At 44.4% G+C, this 15,527-nt stretch overlaps 1 protein-coding gene across 1 annotated transcript in view; it reads left to right on the top strand.

Moving 5' to 3' along the window:
* Positions 1-13,476: 13,476 nt before the first annotated feature.
* Positions 13,477-15,527, top strand: part of PSMC1 (proteasome 26S subunit, ATPase 1) — a 34,109-nt gene continuing 32,058 nt past the window's right edge. Inside the window, exon 1 of the mRNA XM_030214629.1 lies at positions 13,477-13,534. Coding sequence (XP_030070489.1) covers positions 13,532-13,534 — 3 coding nt within the window. The 5' untranslated portion in view covers positions 13,477-13,531. The remainder of the gene's footprint in view (positions 13,535-15,527) is intronic.

Here is a 15,527-nt window from a genome sequence, read left to right as displayed (position 1 = left end):
TGGAAAATGAAAGCGCCCAGCTCAAAAACGAATAAATCCAAGGCATTTGTTCGTGGGAGGGGCCAGGAGTCGTAGTGCACTGGTCCCCCTCACATGCCAGGACACCAACCGGGCACCCTAGGGGGCACTTTTACACAAACAAAAAAAAGGTAAAAGAGCTCCCAGGTGCATAGCACCCTTCCCTTGTGTGTTGAGCCCCCCAAATCCCCCTCAAAACCCACTGCCCACAAGCCTACACCATTACTATAGCCCTAAGGGGTGAAGGGGGGCACCTACATGTGGGTACAATGGGTTTGGGGGGGTTGGACGACTAAGCATTAAGCAGCACAATTGTAACAGGTAGGGGGGGATGGGCCTGGGTCCACCTGCCTGAAGTCCACTGCACCCCCTAACAACTGCTCCAGGGACCTGCATACTGCTGCCAGGGAGGTGGATATGACATTTGAGGGTGAAAATAAAAAGTTGTGAAACATAATTTTTTGTGGTGGGAGGGGGTTAGTGACCACTGGGGGAGTCAGGGGAGGTAATCTGGTCATTTAGGGCACTTTTTGGGGCCTTATTCGTGAAAAAACAGGGTCCAGGAAAAGTGCCCTAAATTCTAGCTACAAACGCATACTTTTTTTCCATTATTGGCGAAAGGCGCCCATCTCTCCTCGGCCGATAACCACGCCCCAGTTCCACCTTCGCCACGCCTCCGACACGCCCACATCAACTTTGTACGCTTCCGCGATGGAGTGCAGTTGAAAACGTCCAAAATCGGCTTTCCATTATACCGATTTATTCGTTTTTGTGAGATAAACGTCTATCTCCCGATTTGGGTCGAAATCTAGGCGTTTTTCTCTTTCAATTATAAGGTGGATAGTGGACACGTGCCACAAAATAAAAATTATTTTGCGGATGTGCATATCGGACGCACACCAAAAATGTGCAGGACGTCAGAAACAGTCAGAACGAAGCCTTGCGCGGGAAGAAGAGGACCTCGGCTGGCAGGGGTTGGGGTCCCCCACCAGCAAAGGTAGGCGATGGTGACAGCGGGTTGGCGGCGGGAGGAGGGGTCGAGAGGGTCATCAGCAGGGGGGTCCAGGGCCCAATCTACAGGGGCCCAGGCCCCCGTGGCCCCACTTGGCTACGCCACTGCTGCAAGAGCCAAGCGGTAGCCGAGCGGTAACTCCAAATTGCTGCACATTGGGCACCCGTAGACACTTACACTGCTTATTAAAAGGGCCTCTAAATTTGCTGATGACACAAAGTTATTCAAAGTCGTTAAATCACAAGAGGATTGTGAAAAATTACAAGAGGACCTTACGAGACTGGGAGACTGGGCATCCAAATGGCAGATGACATTTAATGTGAGCAAGTGCAAAGTGATGCATGTGGGAAAGAGGAATCCGAACTATAGTTAAGTAACGAAGTGTTCCACATTAGGAGTCACTGACCAGGAAAGGGATCCAGGTGTCATCGCTGATGATACGTTGAAACCCTCTGCTTGCAGCAGCTAAGAAAGTAAATAGGTATTATTAGGGAAGAAATGAAAAACAAAAATGAGGGCCTTATAATGCCTTTGTATCGCTCCATGGTGCGACCACACCTCAAATACTGTGTTCAATTCTGGTCACCGCATCTCAAAAAAGATATAGTAGAATTAGAAAAGGTACAAATAAGGGCAACGAAAATGATAAAGGGGATATGACGACTTCCCTATGAGGAAAGGCTACAGCGGCTAGGGCTTTTTAACTTGGAGAAGAGACGGCTGAGGGGAGATATGATAGAGGTCTATAAAATAATGAGTGGGATGGAACAGGTAGACGTGAATCACTTGTTTACTCTTTCCAAAAATACTAGGACTAGGGGGCACGCAATGAAGCTACAAAGTAGTAAATTTAAAATGAATTGAAGAAAATATTTCTTCACTCAACGTGTAATTAGACTCTGAAATTTGTTGCCAGAGAATGTAGTAAAAGCAGTTAGCTTAGCAGGGTTTAAAAAAAAGGTTTGGATAGCTGCCTAAAAGAAAAGTCCCTAAGCCATTATTAAAATGACTTGGGGAAAATCCAATGCTTATTTCTAGGATAAGCAGCATAAATTGTATTATACTGTTTTGGGACCTTGTCAGGTACTTGATGGACTTTCAATCTGTCCCAGTATGACAATACTTATGTACTATGATTTCTGGGGTAAAATCACTTCACAAGCATTAAAAAAAAAAACCCAGAGTATAAATTTGTTAAAGCTTCAGTGAAATCAATAAACTTTCATGGATCCTACATACTATGTGACGTAATAAAAATTTCAGAACTTAACTTAAGCAATCATGCGGCTTTCATATTCCTCTTGCGCCAAATGTGGCCAGAGCTTCGTCAAACAGGCTGTGTCAAGGTGCAAACAGTGCTTCTACAAAATAACATAATATAAATCAGTGTCATAAACAAGTGCAAACCTCAAAAAGTGAACTACACTTTGAAAGACTCATTTCTTAATACATAGATTAAAATAAGCAATTGCCAGCTTATTGTTGCATTATCTGCTTGAAACGTCACCAGACCCCAAAACATGGCCGTGGGATGCTTTCTGTAATCTTACCCTGATAGTGATGTCATCAAAACAACCCAGATTGAAGGGTCTTATCTCTGTCACAGCAAGCTCTTCCAGTTGATCTTAGCATTGAGTCCTTTTGGTTCTTACATTTGCAATTTGAAGATCCAAAATAGCTCTCTTTGTAGCAGAAGTCTACAGTGATTGCCCAACTCCTTCTATAACTTGTTTAGCGCATGCTTGTAAAGAAGCAAATTGATATTCATATTGAATACAGTGCTCCACTGTCAGAGCCTCTCTTCTCATATGTTTAAGGCAACTCTTATGTTCTCCTAGACGTGTTTTGAGGGGGGGGGGGGCCACATTGTTTGTTCAACATAAATCTTAGAGCAAAGACAGATGATTAAGGAGCTCATTTTTGAAAGAGAAGGTTATCAATAGAAATCAAACAAAATAAAACATGGAAAAGAAAATAAGATGATACCTTTTTTATTGGACATAACTTAATACATTTCTTGATTAGCTTTCGAAGGTTGCCCTTCTTCCTCAGATCGGAAATAAGCAAATGTGCTAGCTGACAGTGTATATAAGTGAAAACATTCAAGCATTACTATGACAGTAAAATAGATACCATTGGAGATTCTACATGGAATGTTGCTACTATTGGAGATTCTACATGGAATGTTGCTATTCCACTAGCAACATTCCATGTAGAAGGCTGCGCAGGCTTCTGTTTCTGTGAGTCTGACGTCCTGCACGTATGTGCAGGACGTCAGACTCACAGAAGCAGAAGCCTGCGCGGCCACATTGGTGATCTACAAGGGCCGACTTCTACATGGAATGTTGCTAGTGGAATAGCAACATTCCATGTAGAATCTATAGAAATCAAACAAAATAAAACATGGAAAAGAAAATAAGATGATACCTTTTTTTATTGGACATAACTTAATACATTTCTTGATTAGCTTTTGAAGGTTGCCCATTATAAACCATAAAGCTGTATGTCTCTGTTGATCACCCCACCCCTCACCTATCCACACCCATCCTGTTAGAATATCAAAGATATGCTTTGATGTCCCCATGCATACTTCCTACCCACCCCCATCCTCCCACCCTGTCAGACTGTCATAGTAATGCTTGAATGTTTTCACTTATATACACTGTCAGCTAGCACATTTGCTTATTTCCGATCTGAGGAAGAAGGGCAACCTTCAAAAGCTAATCAAGAAATGTATTAAGTTATGTCCAATAAAAAAGGTATCATCTTATTTTCTTTTCCATGTTTTATTTTGTTTGATTTCTATTGATAACCTTAAGAGTGGACTAACATGGCTACCACACTCCTCTTCGAAAGAGAAGGACATCCGTCTTTCAACATAAATCGGAAGATGGACGTCCTTCTCCCAGGGATGTCCAAATCGGTATAATCATAACCCGATTTAGGACGTCTCCAACTGCAGTCCGTCGCAAGGATGGCCAAAGTTCAAGGGGGCATGTCGGAGGCATAGCAAAGGCAGGACTTGGGCGTGCCTAACACTTGGATGGCCTTGACCCATAATCGAAAAAAACAAGGATGTCCCTGTCGAACACTTGGACGTTTTCACCCAGACCTGCTTTTATTACAACTAAGGCACAAAAACATGCCCAAAATGACCAGATGACCACCGGATAGAATCGGGGATGACCTCCCATTACTCCCCCAGTGGTCACTAACCCCTTCCCACCCTCAAAATCATCTTTAAAAATATGTCGTGCCAGCCTCTATTCCAGCCTCAGATGTGAAACTCAGGTCCATGACAGTGCATGAAGGTCCCTGGAGCAGTTTTAGTGGGTACTGCAGTGCACTTCAGACAGACGGACCCAGGCCCATACCTCCCCCCCCCCCCCACCTGTCACATTTGTGGAGGAAACAGCGAGCCCTCCAAAACCCACCGTAAACCCACTGTACCCACAACTAGGTGCCCCCTTAACCCGTAAGGGCTATGGTAGTGGTTTACAGTTGGGAGTAGTGGGTTTTGGGGGGGGCTCCGCAGACAAGATAAGGGAGCTATGTTCCTGGGAGCATTTTATGAAGTCCACTGCAGTGCCCCCTAGGGTGCCCAGTTGGTGTCCTGGCATGTCAGGGGGACCAGTGCACTACAAAAGCTGGCTCCTCCCACGCCCAAATGGCTTGCATTAGGACGTTTTTGACATGGACGTCTTTGGTTTCAAGAATCAACGAAAATCAGAAACGTCCTTGTCTAGGGGCATCCAAATCTAGGGACGTCTAAATTTAAGGATTTGGACTTCCTTGATGATATTTTCGAAACGAAAGATGGACGTCCATCTTGTTTCAAAAATACGGGTTTCCCCACCCCTGGATTTCGCTGTTTTGCAAGGACGTCCAAATCGCAACTTGGTCGTCCCTTTCAAAAATGCCACATAAATCACGTAATCAGAAACACAATTAGTATCGCCATTGTAAAAAATATGATTTCAAAGTAATTGGATGAACGAACCAACTATCCAACTCTATCTGAATTGTACAAGTCTTACAACCATGGCATTTACAGTGTTTACCACCAGATGATCCAGAATGATGATGTATTGTGCCTATGTCTGAAGGGCTTAAAATCTCTTTTAAATTTCAATTTCTGTTATATGCCATCAAATGCTGAAAGATGGGATAATAAACCCCAATGTTTTCTCAAAATATCAAAATCACCAAAAAGGGCATTCATTCAATTAAAAAACACATCTGGAGGAGCATTTTTGATATGACATCTAAGTCCGATTTTGGATGTTTTGTACAAAACGTCCAGAATCCAAATAAGAAAGGTCATTTTCAAAAAAGAAAAACGTCTATCTTTTTTTTCAAAAATACTGTTTCAAACAAGGTTTTGTACTTTTGGGCGTTTTGTTTTTTCATCCATTTTCAAAAAAACAAACAAAAAACCGAATAAATGCAAATCGTAGAGGTTCATGTCATTGGGATATAGGAAGAGCCACCACTTTTAGTAGACTGGTCCTACAGACATCCCATGTAGAGAGTTGCACGGGGACAGAAATCTTACCCATCCCCGCCCGTCCCTGCTAGAATCCCATCCATCCCCACCCATCCCCACTGGAATCTTACCCATCCCCGCAAAAATTTAATCCATCTCAACCCGTCCCCACCCGTCCCCGCAAGAATTTAACCCATCCCCACCCATCCCCGCAAGAATTTAATGGTACATAAAAGAAAATTCTGGTCAGCTCCCTCAGTCTCTCTCTGGATTGGAGCCACATCACTGTAGGCAAGGAAGGAAAATGGAAGCTGAAACTTAGAACACTCTGGTGTGCACCTGTAAGATTTGTCTCTGATTTCTGGCACTGTGTGCTGAGAGGTCACCACATGCACGCGCCAGTAGGTCAGGTGACATCCGATGCTCTTGCCTGTGTCAGAGCTGAGGTCTGCGCATCAGCCCGGGAGCAAAGAGGATTAATTCTAACATACTAAGTGACAGCAAATAAAGACCTGAACGGTCCATCCAGTCTGCCCAATAGTCACACTCATTATCAATTCATGATTAAATCAACGAGTGTGATATTATATACTTTCTTTCGTGTTTCTGGAACATAGACCATAGAAGTCTATCTGGCCCTATACTTATGTTCCAGCTGCTGGAGTTCTTGCTGAAGCCCACTCCAGTCTATTCGTCTTCTCATTTGTGGGATACAGACCGTAAAAATCTGTCCAGCACTGTCCTTATGTTCCAGCCACTGAAGTTGCTGTCTAAGCCCTTTCTAGCCCATCCTAAACCAGACTGCCATATATTAGACACAGACCATACAAGTCTGCCTGGTATCGGCCCTAGTTAATCACAGCCAGAGTCACCATCTAAGCGCCACTTGACACATCCACACACATGCAGCCATTTAAGGTTAGGTTTTTTATAACTTCCATTTTCTAATTAGAGATCCTCAGTGTTCATCCCAAGCCTTTTTGAATTCCATCATCATTTGTGTCTCTACCACTTCCTTAACGGAAGATTTTCCACATTTGTGCTGTTAAAGCAAGGAGGAAGAGGAGGAGGAGGAGAAGAAGACAGCACTCAAGGTACTCGGTAGATGAGAGGCTGATGCAGTGCGGCTTACACTTCCACAGGAACCCCACAGAACTGCTTCCGTCCCCGCGGGAATCCTGCAGAACTGCTTCCGTCCCCACGGGAACCCCGCAGGACCTGCTTCCATTCCTGCGGGAATCCCGCAGGTTCCGCGGGATTCCCGCGAACCCCGTTCCGTGCAGCTCTCTAATCCCATGAGAGCAATGGGGCACCCTAGAGGGCACTTCTGTGCACTTCAGAAAAATGCTCCCAGGTACACATCTCACCTATGCTTCCTTATCTTGTCCTGTGAGCCCTCCAAAACCCACCAGAAACACACTGTCTCCCACTGTACACCACTACAATAGCCCTTATAGGTGAAGGGGGCACCTATATACGAATACTGTTGGATTTTGGTGAGTTTGGGAGGGGTCATAAGTGTGATAGGAAGAGGGAGATTGGGACCTGGGTCCCCCACTGTGTACTGACCACTACACTACTCCAGGGACCTGCATGCTGCTCTAATAGACCTCAATGACCACTGGGGGGGATATTGGAGGGTCACCCCCAATTCCCTCCAGTGGTCATCTGGTCATTTACAGTACCTTTTTGTGCCTTATTCATTCTGAAAACAGATGTAGACTAGAACGTCTTGGTTTTAGTCCTGGACAGTTTTGTTTTGTTCCATTGTAGCTGCAAAACATCCAAGTGTTAGGCACGCCCTAATCTCACCTCGAAACACCCCCGACGTGCCCTCTTATGATTTGGACACACAGCAGATGAATTGCATAGATAAACATCTGCAAGATAGGTTTTGAAAATACTAATTTGGACGTTTTGAGAAGAAAAACATCCAAATCGTTTGTTATGACACTTTTTGATGTTTCTTTCTTTCGAAAATGAGCCCCACAGTCACACACTACCATCACAAAAGTATGAATTTATTTATTTAGATTTTTGCTCACACCTTTTTCAGTAGTAGCTCAAGGTGAGTTACATTCAGGTACACTGGATATTTCTCTATCCCAGGAGGGCTCACAATCTAAGTTTGTACCTGAGGCAGTGGAGGATTAAGTGACTTACCAAAGATCGCATGGAGCAGCAGTGGGATTTGTGGACTGCAAAATTGGTGCTCTAACCACTAGACCACTCATGTTGTGCTTTAAAAATAGCTCCTTGTGGACCACTTTTACAAAGCGGGCTTACCGCTCGCTAAACAGGAAGTACCTCCGGGCTACCGCAGCAGTCTGGTGGTACTTCCCACCCACAGCGCACTGTCATATCTGGCACTACAAAAATATATTTATTTTTGTAGCACCGACCGGGGTGTATCTGGCAGTAATCGGCAGTGCCGTTTGCTGCCTGGTTGCCACCAAGTTAGCGCAGGAGTCCTTACTGCCACCTCAGTGGGTGGGCGTAAGGGCTTCCCCCCCCCCCCCCCCCCCGAAATAGCAAGTGCTTTACTTGCCGTGCGACCATTTCCTGCAGTAAAGAAAGACTACCCTTTTACCAGCTGTGGGGGCCTTGGCGCTCGTCAAAAACACACACTAATGCCTGTGCAGGCCCCCTTTTGCCACAGCTTGGTAAAAGGGGCAGTGTGTTTTTTTGCATATATTTTTTAATATAAAAAATGTTTTAAAAGGGAGGAGTGGAGAGATGTGGTAGCCGTGTTAGTCCACTCTTAAAGGCTATCAATGCTTTGATGTCCCCATGCATACCCCCACCCTCCCACTCTGTCAGACTGTCAAAGTAATGCTTTGATGTTTCTCTTATATATACTATCTGCTAACACATTTGCTTATTTCCGATCTGACGAAGAAGGGCAACCTTCGAAAGCTAATCAAGATATGTATTATGTCCAATAAAAAAGGTATCATCTTATTTTCTTTTCCATGTTTTATTTTGTTTGATTTCTATTGATAACCAAAAAAAGGGAGGAAAAGACCTCAGAACTTGTCTGTGGACTTTTATCTGTAACAGATGGTTATAGTCTCAACAGACGTACATATAATCATTGACCAAAAACCTCCACTCACCACTATTTTATTGAATCATGTTTTCTTTATCAATTTCTTTTCAACTTCATTATATATAGCACCTTTCTAAAGAAATACATTTCAGAATTAAATATCCATTGAAGCATAAGGCACTTGTCTTTACAGACCCCAAGTACTTATATTTGCAAATCCCTACGAGGTTCCTGTTTCACCCTAAGGCTTCTTCAGGGGAATTTACATGCTTGTACTGGACTAATGTTCTTATGGTGAAGCAGATTAAGCCATAAGAATATTAGTTCAGTATAGGCATGTAAATTTATGTACCCGTTCCAATGAGTGGAGTGGAATGGATAGACGTGAAGCGTCTGTTTACGCCTTCCAAAAATACTAGGACAAGGGGGCATGCGATGAAGCTACAAAGTAGTAAATTTAAAATGAATCAGATAAATTTTTTCTTCACTCAACATGTAATTAAACTCTGGAATTCGTTGGGTCAGTGGGGTATGCCTTTTTGAACAGGTTTGTTTTTAGTTCTTTCCGGAAACTTAGGTGGTCATTCGTTGTTTTTATTATCTTTGGCAGAGCGTTCCATAGTTGTGCGCTTAAGTAAGAAAAGCTGGATGCATAAGTTGATTTGTATTTGAGTCCTTTAGTACTTGGGTAGTGGAGATTTAGGTACGTTCGTGCTGATCTTGTTGTGTTTCTGGTTGGTAGGTCTATGAGGTCTGTCATGTGTCCCGGGGCTTCGCTGTATATAATTTTATGAACCATGGTGCAGACCTTAAAAGCATTGCGTTCTTTGATTAGGAGCCAGTGCAGTTTTTCTCGGAGGGGTTTGGCGCTATCATAACGTGTTTTTCCAAATATAAGTCTGGCTGCTGTGTTCTGGGTGGTCTGAAGTTTCTTTATGATTTGTTCTTTGCATCCCGCATAAATTCCATTGCAGTAATCTGCATGGCTTAGTACCATTGATTGTATCAGGTTGCGAAATATAGCCCTCGGGAAGAATGGTTTCACGCTTTTGAGTTTCCCCATTCAGTGAAATATTTTCTTTATGGTAGATTTTGCTTGGTTCTCTAGAATGAGGTTTTGGTCAATTGTTACTTCGAGAATTTTTAGGTTGTCTGAGATGGGGAGGGTGTGGCCTGGGATACTTAGGTTTTTGGGTTTGTATGCGTTGTGTTAGGAGGAGATGATGAGACAGTGTGTTTTTTCTGTGTTGAGTTTTAATTGGAATGCATTTGCCCATGAGTCCATAATGTTCAAACTGAGCTTGATTTCATTGTTGATTTCTGACAGATCTTGTTTGTATGGGATATATATTGTGACGTCGTCTGCATAAATGAATGGGTTGAGGCCTTGAGTGGACAGGGCCTTGGCTAGTGGGGTCATCATGAGGTTAAAAAGGATTGGTGATAATACTTGGCATAATTGGCTGCGACTAAATTTAGTCACGTGGACCTGCGCTCGGTGAATTCTATAAAGCACATGGAAATTTAGGTTTAAAGCAGAGCCGCCAAGAGACTAGGCTGGGCCCGGGGCAAGGCCGCCTCGGCTCCACCCCCCGCTGCCCTGCCTCCCCCCTGCCGCTGCCGCCCCCCGTCGCTCCCCCCGCCGCTGCAGTCCGCGGTCTCACCTGCCTGCCTCCACAGCTCCGGGCCCTCTTCATTCAAAGCGGCAGTCGCAGATCGCGCCTCCTCTGGCCTTCCCTCCCTGTGTCCCGCCCTCATCTGATGTAACTTCTGGTTTCCACGAGGGCGGGACACAGGGAGGGAAGGCCAGAAGAGAGGCGATCTGCGACTGCCGCTTTGAATGAAGTGGGCCTGGAGCCGTGAAGGCAGGCAGGTGAGACTGGGGACTGCAGCGCCGGTGGCCTGACCCCAGCGCCAGGCCCCTCTTGGAGGCCCGAGGAATTTTGACCCCTCTGCCCCCCCTCTAGGTGGCCCTGCTATAAAGTACGCTTAAATTAAGGTGTACTTTATAGAATATGCTTAAGCGAATTTCATTTCAGCTCTAAATTTTTAGGCCTGATATATAGAATCCAGTCCATAATGTGAACTGGCACACATTAACTGCTACTGCACAAATGCAGTAAGTGCGTTTGTGCTATTTTTACAATTAGTGCACATTAATTCACACGTTATGCATATTGCAATTAGCGTGTGGCAAGTACTGCATGCTGACAATTCTGCAAATAGTACTGGTCTGCTTAGTGCCTCTTACACAGGAGGTACTAGATGTATCTGCACTAATTGCAACTACAGTACCATGTGCTAATGGACATTTTAACGCGCAACCTGCAATAAAAACACTGAGCACATCCCCTAATAGGTGCCACATTAGGGGGCCTTTTTAATAAAAGGTTGGCGCACGGCAACAGGCTTGCCACACGCCAATTGCGGAACTACCTCAGGAGCCTACCTCGTCCTTCCCTACACCCCTTCCCGTGCACTCCGTTCCATGGATAAATCCTTCTTATCTGTTCCCTTCTCCACTACTGCCAACTCCAGACTTCGCTCCTTCTGTCCCGCTGCACCCTACGCCTGGAATAGACTTCCTGAGCCCCTACATCTTGCTCCATCCTTAACCATCTTTAAATCTAAATTGAAAGCCCACCTCTTCAACATTGCTTTTGACTTGTAAACACTTGTTCCTCTCGCTTCTACCTACCCTCCTCTCCTCCTTCCTGTACACATTAATTGATTTGATTTGCTTACTTTATTTATTTTTTGTCTATTAGATTGTAAGCTCTTTGAGCAGGGACTGTCTTTCTTCTATGTTTGTGCAGCGCTGCGTACGCCTTGTAGCGCTATAGAAGTGATAAATAGTAGGTTAGTAGTCTCTTGTAACCAGAGCTAATGTTGTGATGTCATAATGCCTCAGGCCACCAATAAGAGCCAACCTCATCAGTGATGTCACAATGGCTTGATTGTCCTATACTTGGCTCACTTTTATTACATAGCTCTTTGAGCAGGGACTGTCTTTCTTCTATGTTTGTGCAGCGCTGTGTACGCCTTGTAGCGCTTTATAAATGCTAAATAGTAGTAGTAGTAATGTATATTTTTTAGCCTAACCCCATGATATAAATTAAAAATACTGGCAACCTAATAAGACATGAATAACAATACAAAAGCTTTTATTTTAAACCATGCCAAGACTCATGCAAACTGATATCATACATTATATTTTCATATAAAATATCTTCAAATCAGACATAACTTGCTGCAGCACCAACCAAGTAGCTTTACATTCACCTAATGCTCACATCCTCAAAGCTCTGTAAAAATAGTAGTACAAAACCTTTATGCAGGTGTAGAACTTGTATGTGTGGGTGTGTTCATGAGTGGACCAGGTGTGTTAGTGTAGGGAATGACTGTATTGACAAAAAGTTCAATGGCAGAAACGCAATGTGGACCATATTTAATGTATCCTTTAGAGTGTAACTGGAGGGGATGATGCTCTTGCTTTTGCTTTTCATAGACATGTTGCTTTGCTCTCCCTATTATATTGTTGTCATGAGGCTGTTTGATTCTGTTCCTGTTCATTACAATAAAATAAAATATTTTTACAAATCCTAGCCTAATCAGAGCACCAGTTTGTCAAAACAGTTAGGGGGTCTTTTACAAAACCGTGCTAGCATTTACCGCCAGCTGATTTTAATGAACTAAACACGCTAGCATGGTTTTGTAAAAGGTCCCCTTAATCATTTTAAAGAGTTTTCCAAATATGGGTCAATATTCAGTCAGGGCGCTCAGTTTTTTTAGTCACATCTCAAAAAAGGTATAGCAGAATTAGAAAAGGTAAAGGTGATAAAAAATGATAAAGGTGATGGGAAGAGGCTAGGGCTCTTCAGCTTGGAGAAGATGACTGAGGTCCCAAAAACTCTGGGTGGAGTGGAACAGGTAGACGTGAATCGCTTGTTTACTCTTTAAATACAAGGATTTGGGAGTACTCAGTGAAGTCAGTGAGTAGTAAATTTAAAACAAATCCGAGAAAACTTCTTCATGCAGTGTGTAATTACTATGGAATTCACTGCCACAAAAATATGGTAGATTTCTGGATTCAAATAGCAGTGACATTCAACCCACTACCCAGTTAAGGGGATAAAGTTAGGTCCGCATTTTTGCTATCCTAACTTTATCCAGATAGTTGTTACCTGGTTAGTGGAATGAATGTCACCGCTAAACCTTTTACTATGTTATGCTGTGTCACTGCATTTATTGGGTTACCAGTTATTTATTTATTTATTTGTTACATTTTGTAGCCCACATTTTCCCACCTATTTGCAGGCACCTATTATTTATTTATATCCCACATATTTGCAGGCTCAATGTGGCTTACATAATACCGTAAAGGCATTCGCCAAGTCCGGTAGGGGACAAGTACAAAAGATGTTATAATGGGATAGAGAAGGTAAGAAACAGTCAAATTGGGTTAGGGTAGAAGGGTTTGATAATGTCCAATACGATCTTTGATAGTGAAGTGTTGCAGGGTTGAGGCATTTAAGCTGGGTCATTCGGATATCGTTGTGTTATGCATATTCCTCCCTTTGGGGGTCCCTTATGTTGTGCTTAGGGTCGTTGGTAATTAAACTCGCGTTTTGGGGAAGCCAAATGGTAAGCCTTTTTGTAAGGAAAAGAGGTGGCCTTTGCTTTCTAAATGTTACTTCATTGGTGTGCGTGTTGACAGCAATGTACACATGGAAAAATAAAATTCCAAAGTAATATGAAAAGTTAGTTAGTCACTGTGACAGGGGCATCATCAACCCTCCTAGTCCCACGCTCCTCCCCCCTGGCCTCCGCGTGCGCGACGCGTTCCTGAACGACGCCCCGCCTCCTCAAGCCTTTCTGTCCCAACACGAGCGCCGTACGATGACGCACTTCCGGCGCTGCGGCTGCTGCAGCAGGTTACCGGTTTCCTACATCAGAAGAAGAGAAGATGGTGAGCGAGCGAGCGCCGGTTTTCCGAGTCTCGAGGCCGGGTCGGTTGGGTCAGAGGTGGGGCCTAGCGCGCAGGCTTGGAGTCGCCCGTCTCGCCTGTTTAGTAGCCCTCAGGGAAGCAGCGGACGTGTTTAGGTAGTTTTGTCAACTCATCGCCCTCCCCCTCCTTCTCGCATAGGAGGATTTTCCGTCTCTCTCGGGGGGCGGCGGCTTCTCGTCCAAAACAGCGGAGCTCGGGGGACTCCTCCCTGATACCTACACTGACTACATAGTTTGCTACCTTTAGATTGTAAGCTCTCTTGAGCAGGGACTGTCCTTCCCCTTGTCTAAACTTGTACAGCGCTGCGTAACCCTGGCAGCGCTATAGAAATGCTAAGTAGTGGTAGTAGACTTGTGGAGAGAGAGAGAGTGGGTTTAGTACTGATGGCTCTGCTAGATTAGTAAAGGGGTAAGTGCAAGTGTGACAAATGTGGACCCAGGATTCGGCTGATCTTAAGTTTGGTAGCAGTGATCCCGGAGGAAATGGCTGCGTTTTGGCTTCGGTGCTTAAACTCAAGTCCCCTGCATCATGAACCTCAGGGGGAACTGTGTGGAGGTCTCGTGCTGTGTGAGGTTTAGTGACCAGATTCAGGCCCAGATGCATTAAAGACATTGGTAATTCCCGTTCCCTACGGATTCCATAGCGAATCGGTAGGGAACGGGAATGCATCAACGATAGGGAATGCAAATGAGCTACTCGTTGTAGCTCACTTGCATTCTCTAGTCCTTCGGTACCTGAGTCGGAGAATCGGGACGTCCCACTCCCTTTACATTAGGCGCCTCTTCCTGGTCTCTTCAGCCAATCAAAGCGGGCTTAGCTGGCTGTTGTCAGTGAAACGCGCTCTGATTGGCTGAAGAGACCAGGAAGAGGAGCCTAATCTAAAGGGACGTCCCAATTCTCCGGCAACCAGGAAAATAGAAAAATTTCGCTGTGGAGGGGTAAGTGGCGCGGCGAAGACTAAATAGAAGGGGGAAAAAAACACGAGCGCTGGCAGAGCAAAAAACTGCGAGAAAAAAAAAGACGTCTCACAAGCGCAGGGAGAGTACGTCCTTAAAGGACGCCCCTCACATGCGCTCCCTGCTTTTTTTTTTTTCTTTTTTACCTTTTTTGGGGGCCCTTTTCCTTTCCGATTCCCTCACAGGAGCCCTAACAAGAGGTCAGAAATCTCGTTAGGGTTCCTACGGTAAGGGAATTGGAAAAACGGTAGTGCATCTCATTATAATAGCTTTTCAATCATTTGCATTCCGTTTTCGTTGCCTGCTACCGTGGCAGGGAAAATGCCCTTAGTGCTTGTTAGGTTTGTGCATCTGGGCCTCAGTGATGCACATCCTCTGTTTATACTTTTGACACTTTGGTACCTTGGCGCCGTTTGCAGTTTCTGCTGGGTCAAATAAACCTACCCACGGAGCACTGTCAAAAAGAGCAGGTTCAAAGCGAGCCTGTCTGGAGTGGGGAGGAAAGGGTTAAATGGCTATTTTTCTCAATGGAGGAGGGTGATAAGTGGTGCCTCAGGGCTCTGTGCTGTGACTGGTGCTATCTTCTAACATATTTATAAACGATCTGGAAATCAAAACAAGTGAGGTGATCAAATTTGCAGATGACACAACACTAAAGTTGTTAAAACACATGGCGGACTGTCAAAATAAGACCGTGGGAAATTGGAAAGACTGTTGTTACTGTTTGGATTTCTCCCAGGTTCTTCTGACCTGGATTGAGCACTGTTGGAAGTCAGATACATGGCTAGATAGACCATTGGTGTGACTCAGTATGGCTATTATGTTCTTAACTTTTATATCCAAGCTTAGAGAGAGCATAGGTCCCCTTTGTCTCTTCCAAAACTATAAGGTTACAAAGGAGTCTCTGGGATGGAGAGGAATAAATAGTTTTTAGCCAGGTAAGGTACTTTTCTTCAGAAGTATATTTGTACCTACTTGTGGGGTTATGGTAGAAATGT

The sequence above is a fragment of the Microcaecilia unicolor genome, chromosome 9, assembly GCF_901765095.1.
Source record: "Microcaecilia unicolor chromosome 9, aMicUni1.1, whole genome shotgun sequence".
Lineage (NCBI taxonomy): Eukaryota > Metazoa > Chordata > Amphibia > Gymnophiona > Siphonopidae > Microcaecilia > Microcaecilia unicolor.
Note: the sequence above shows the minus strand (reverse complement) of the source record. Positions and strands in the feature narration are given on the sequence as shown.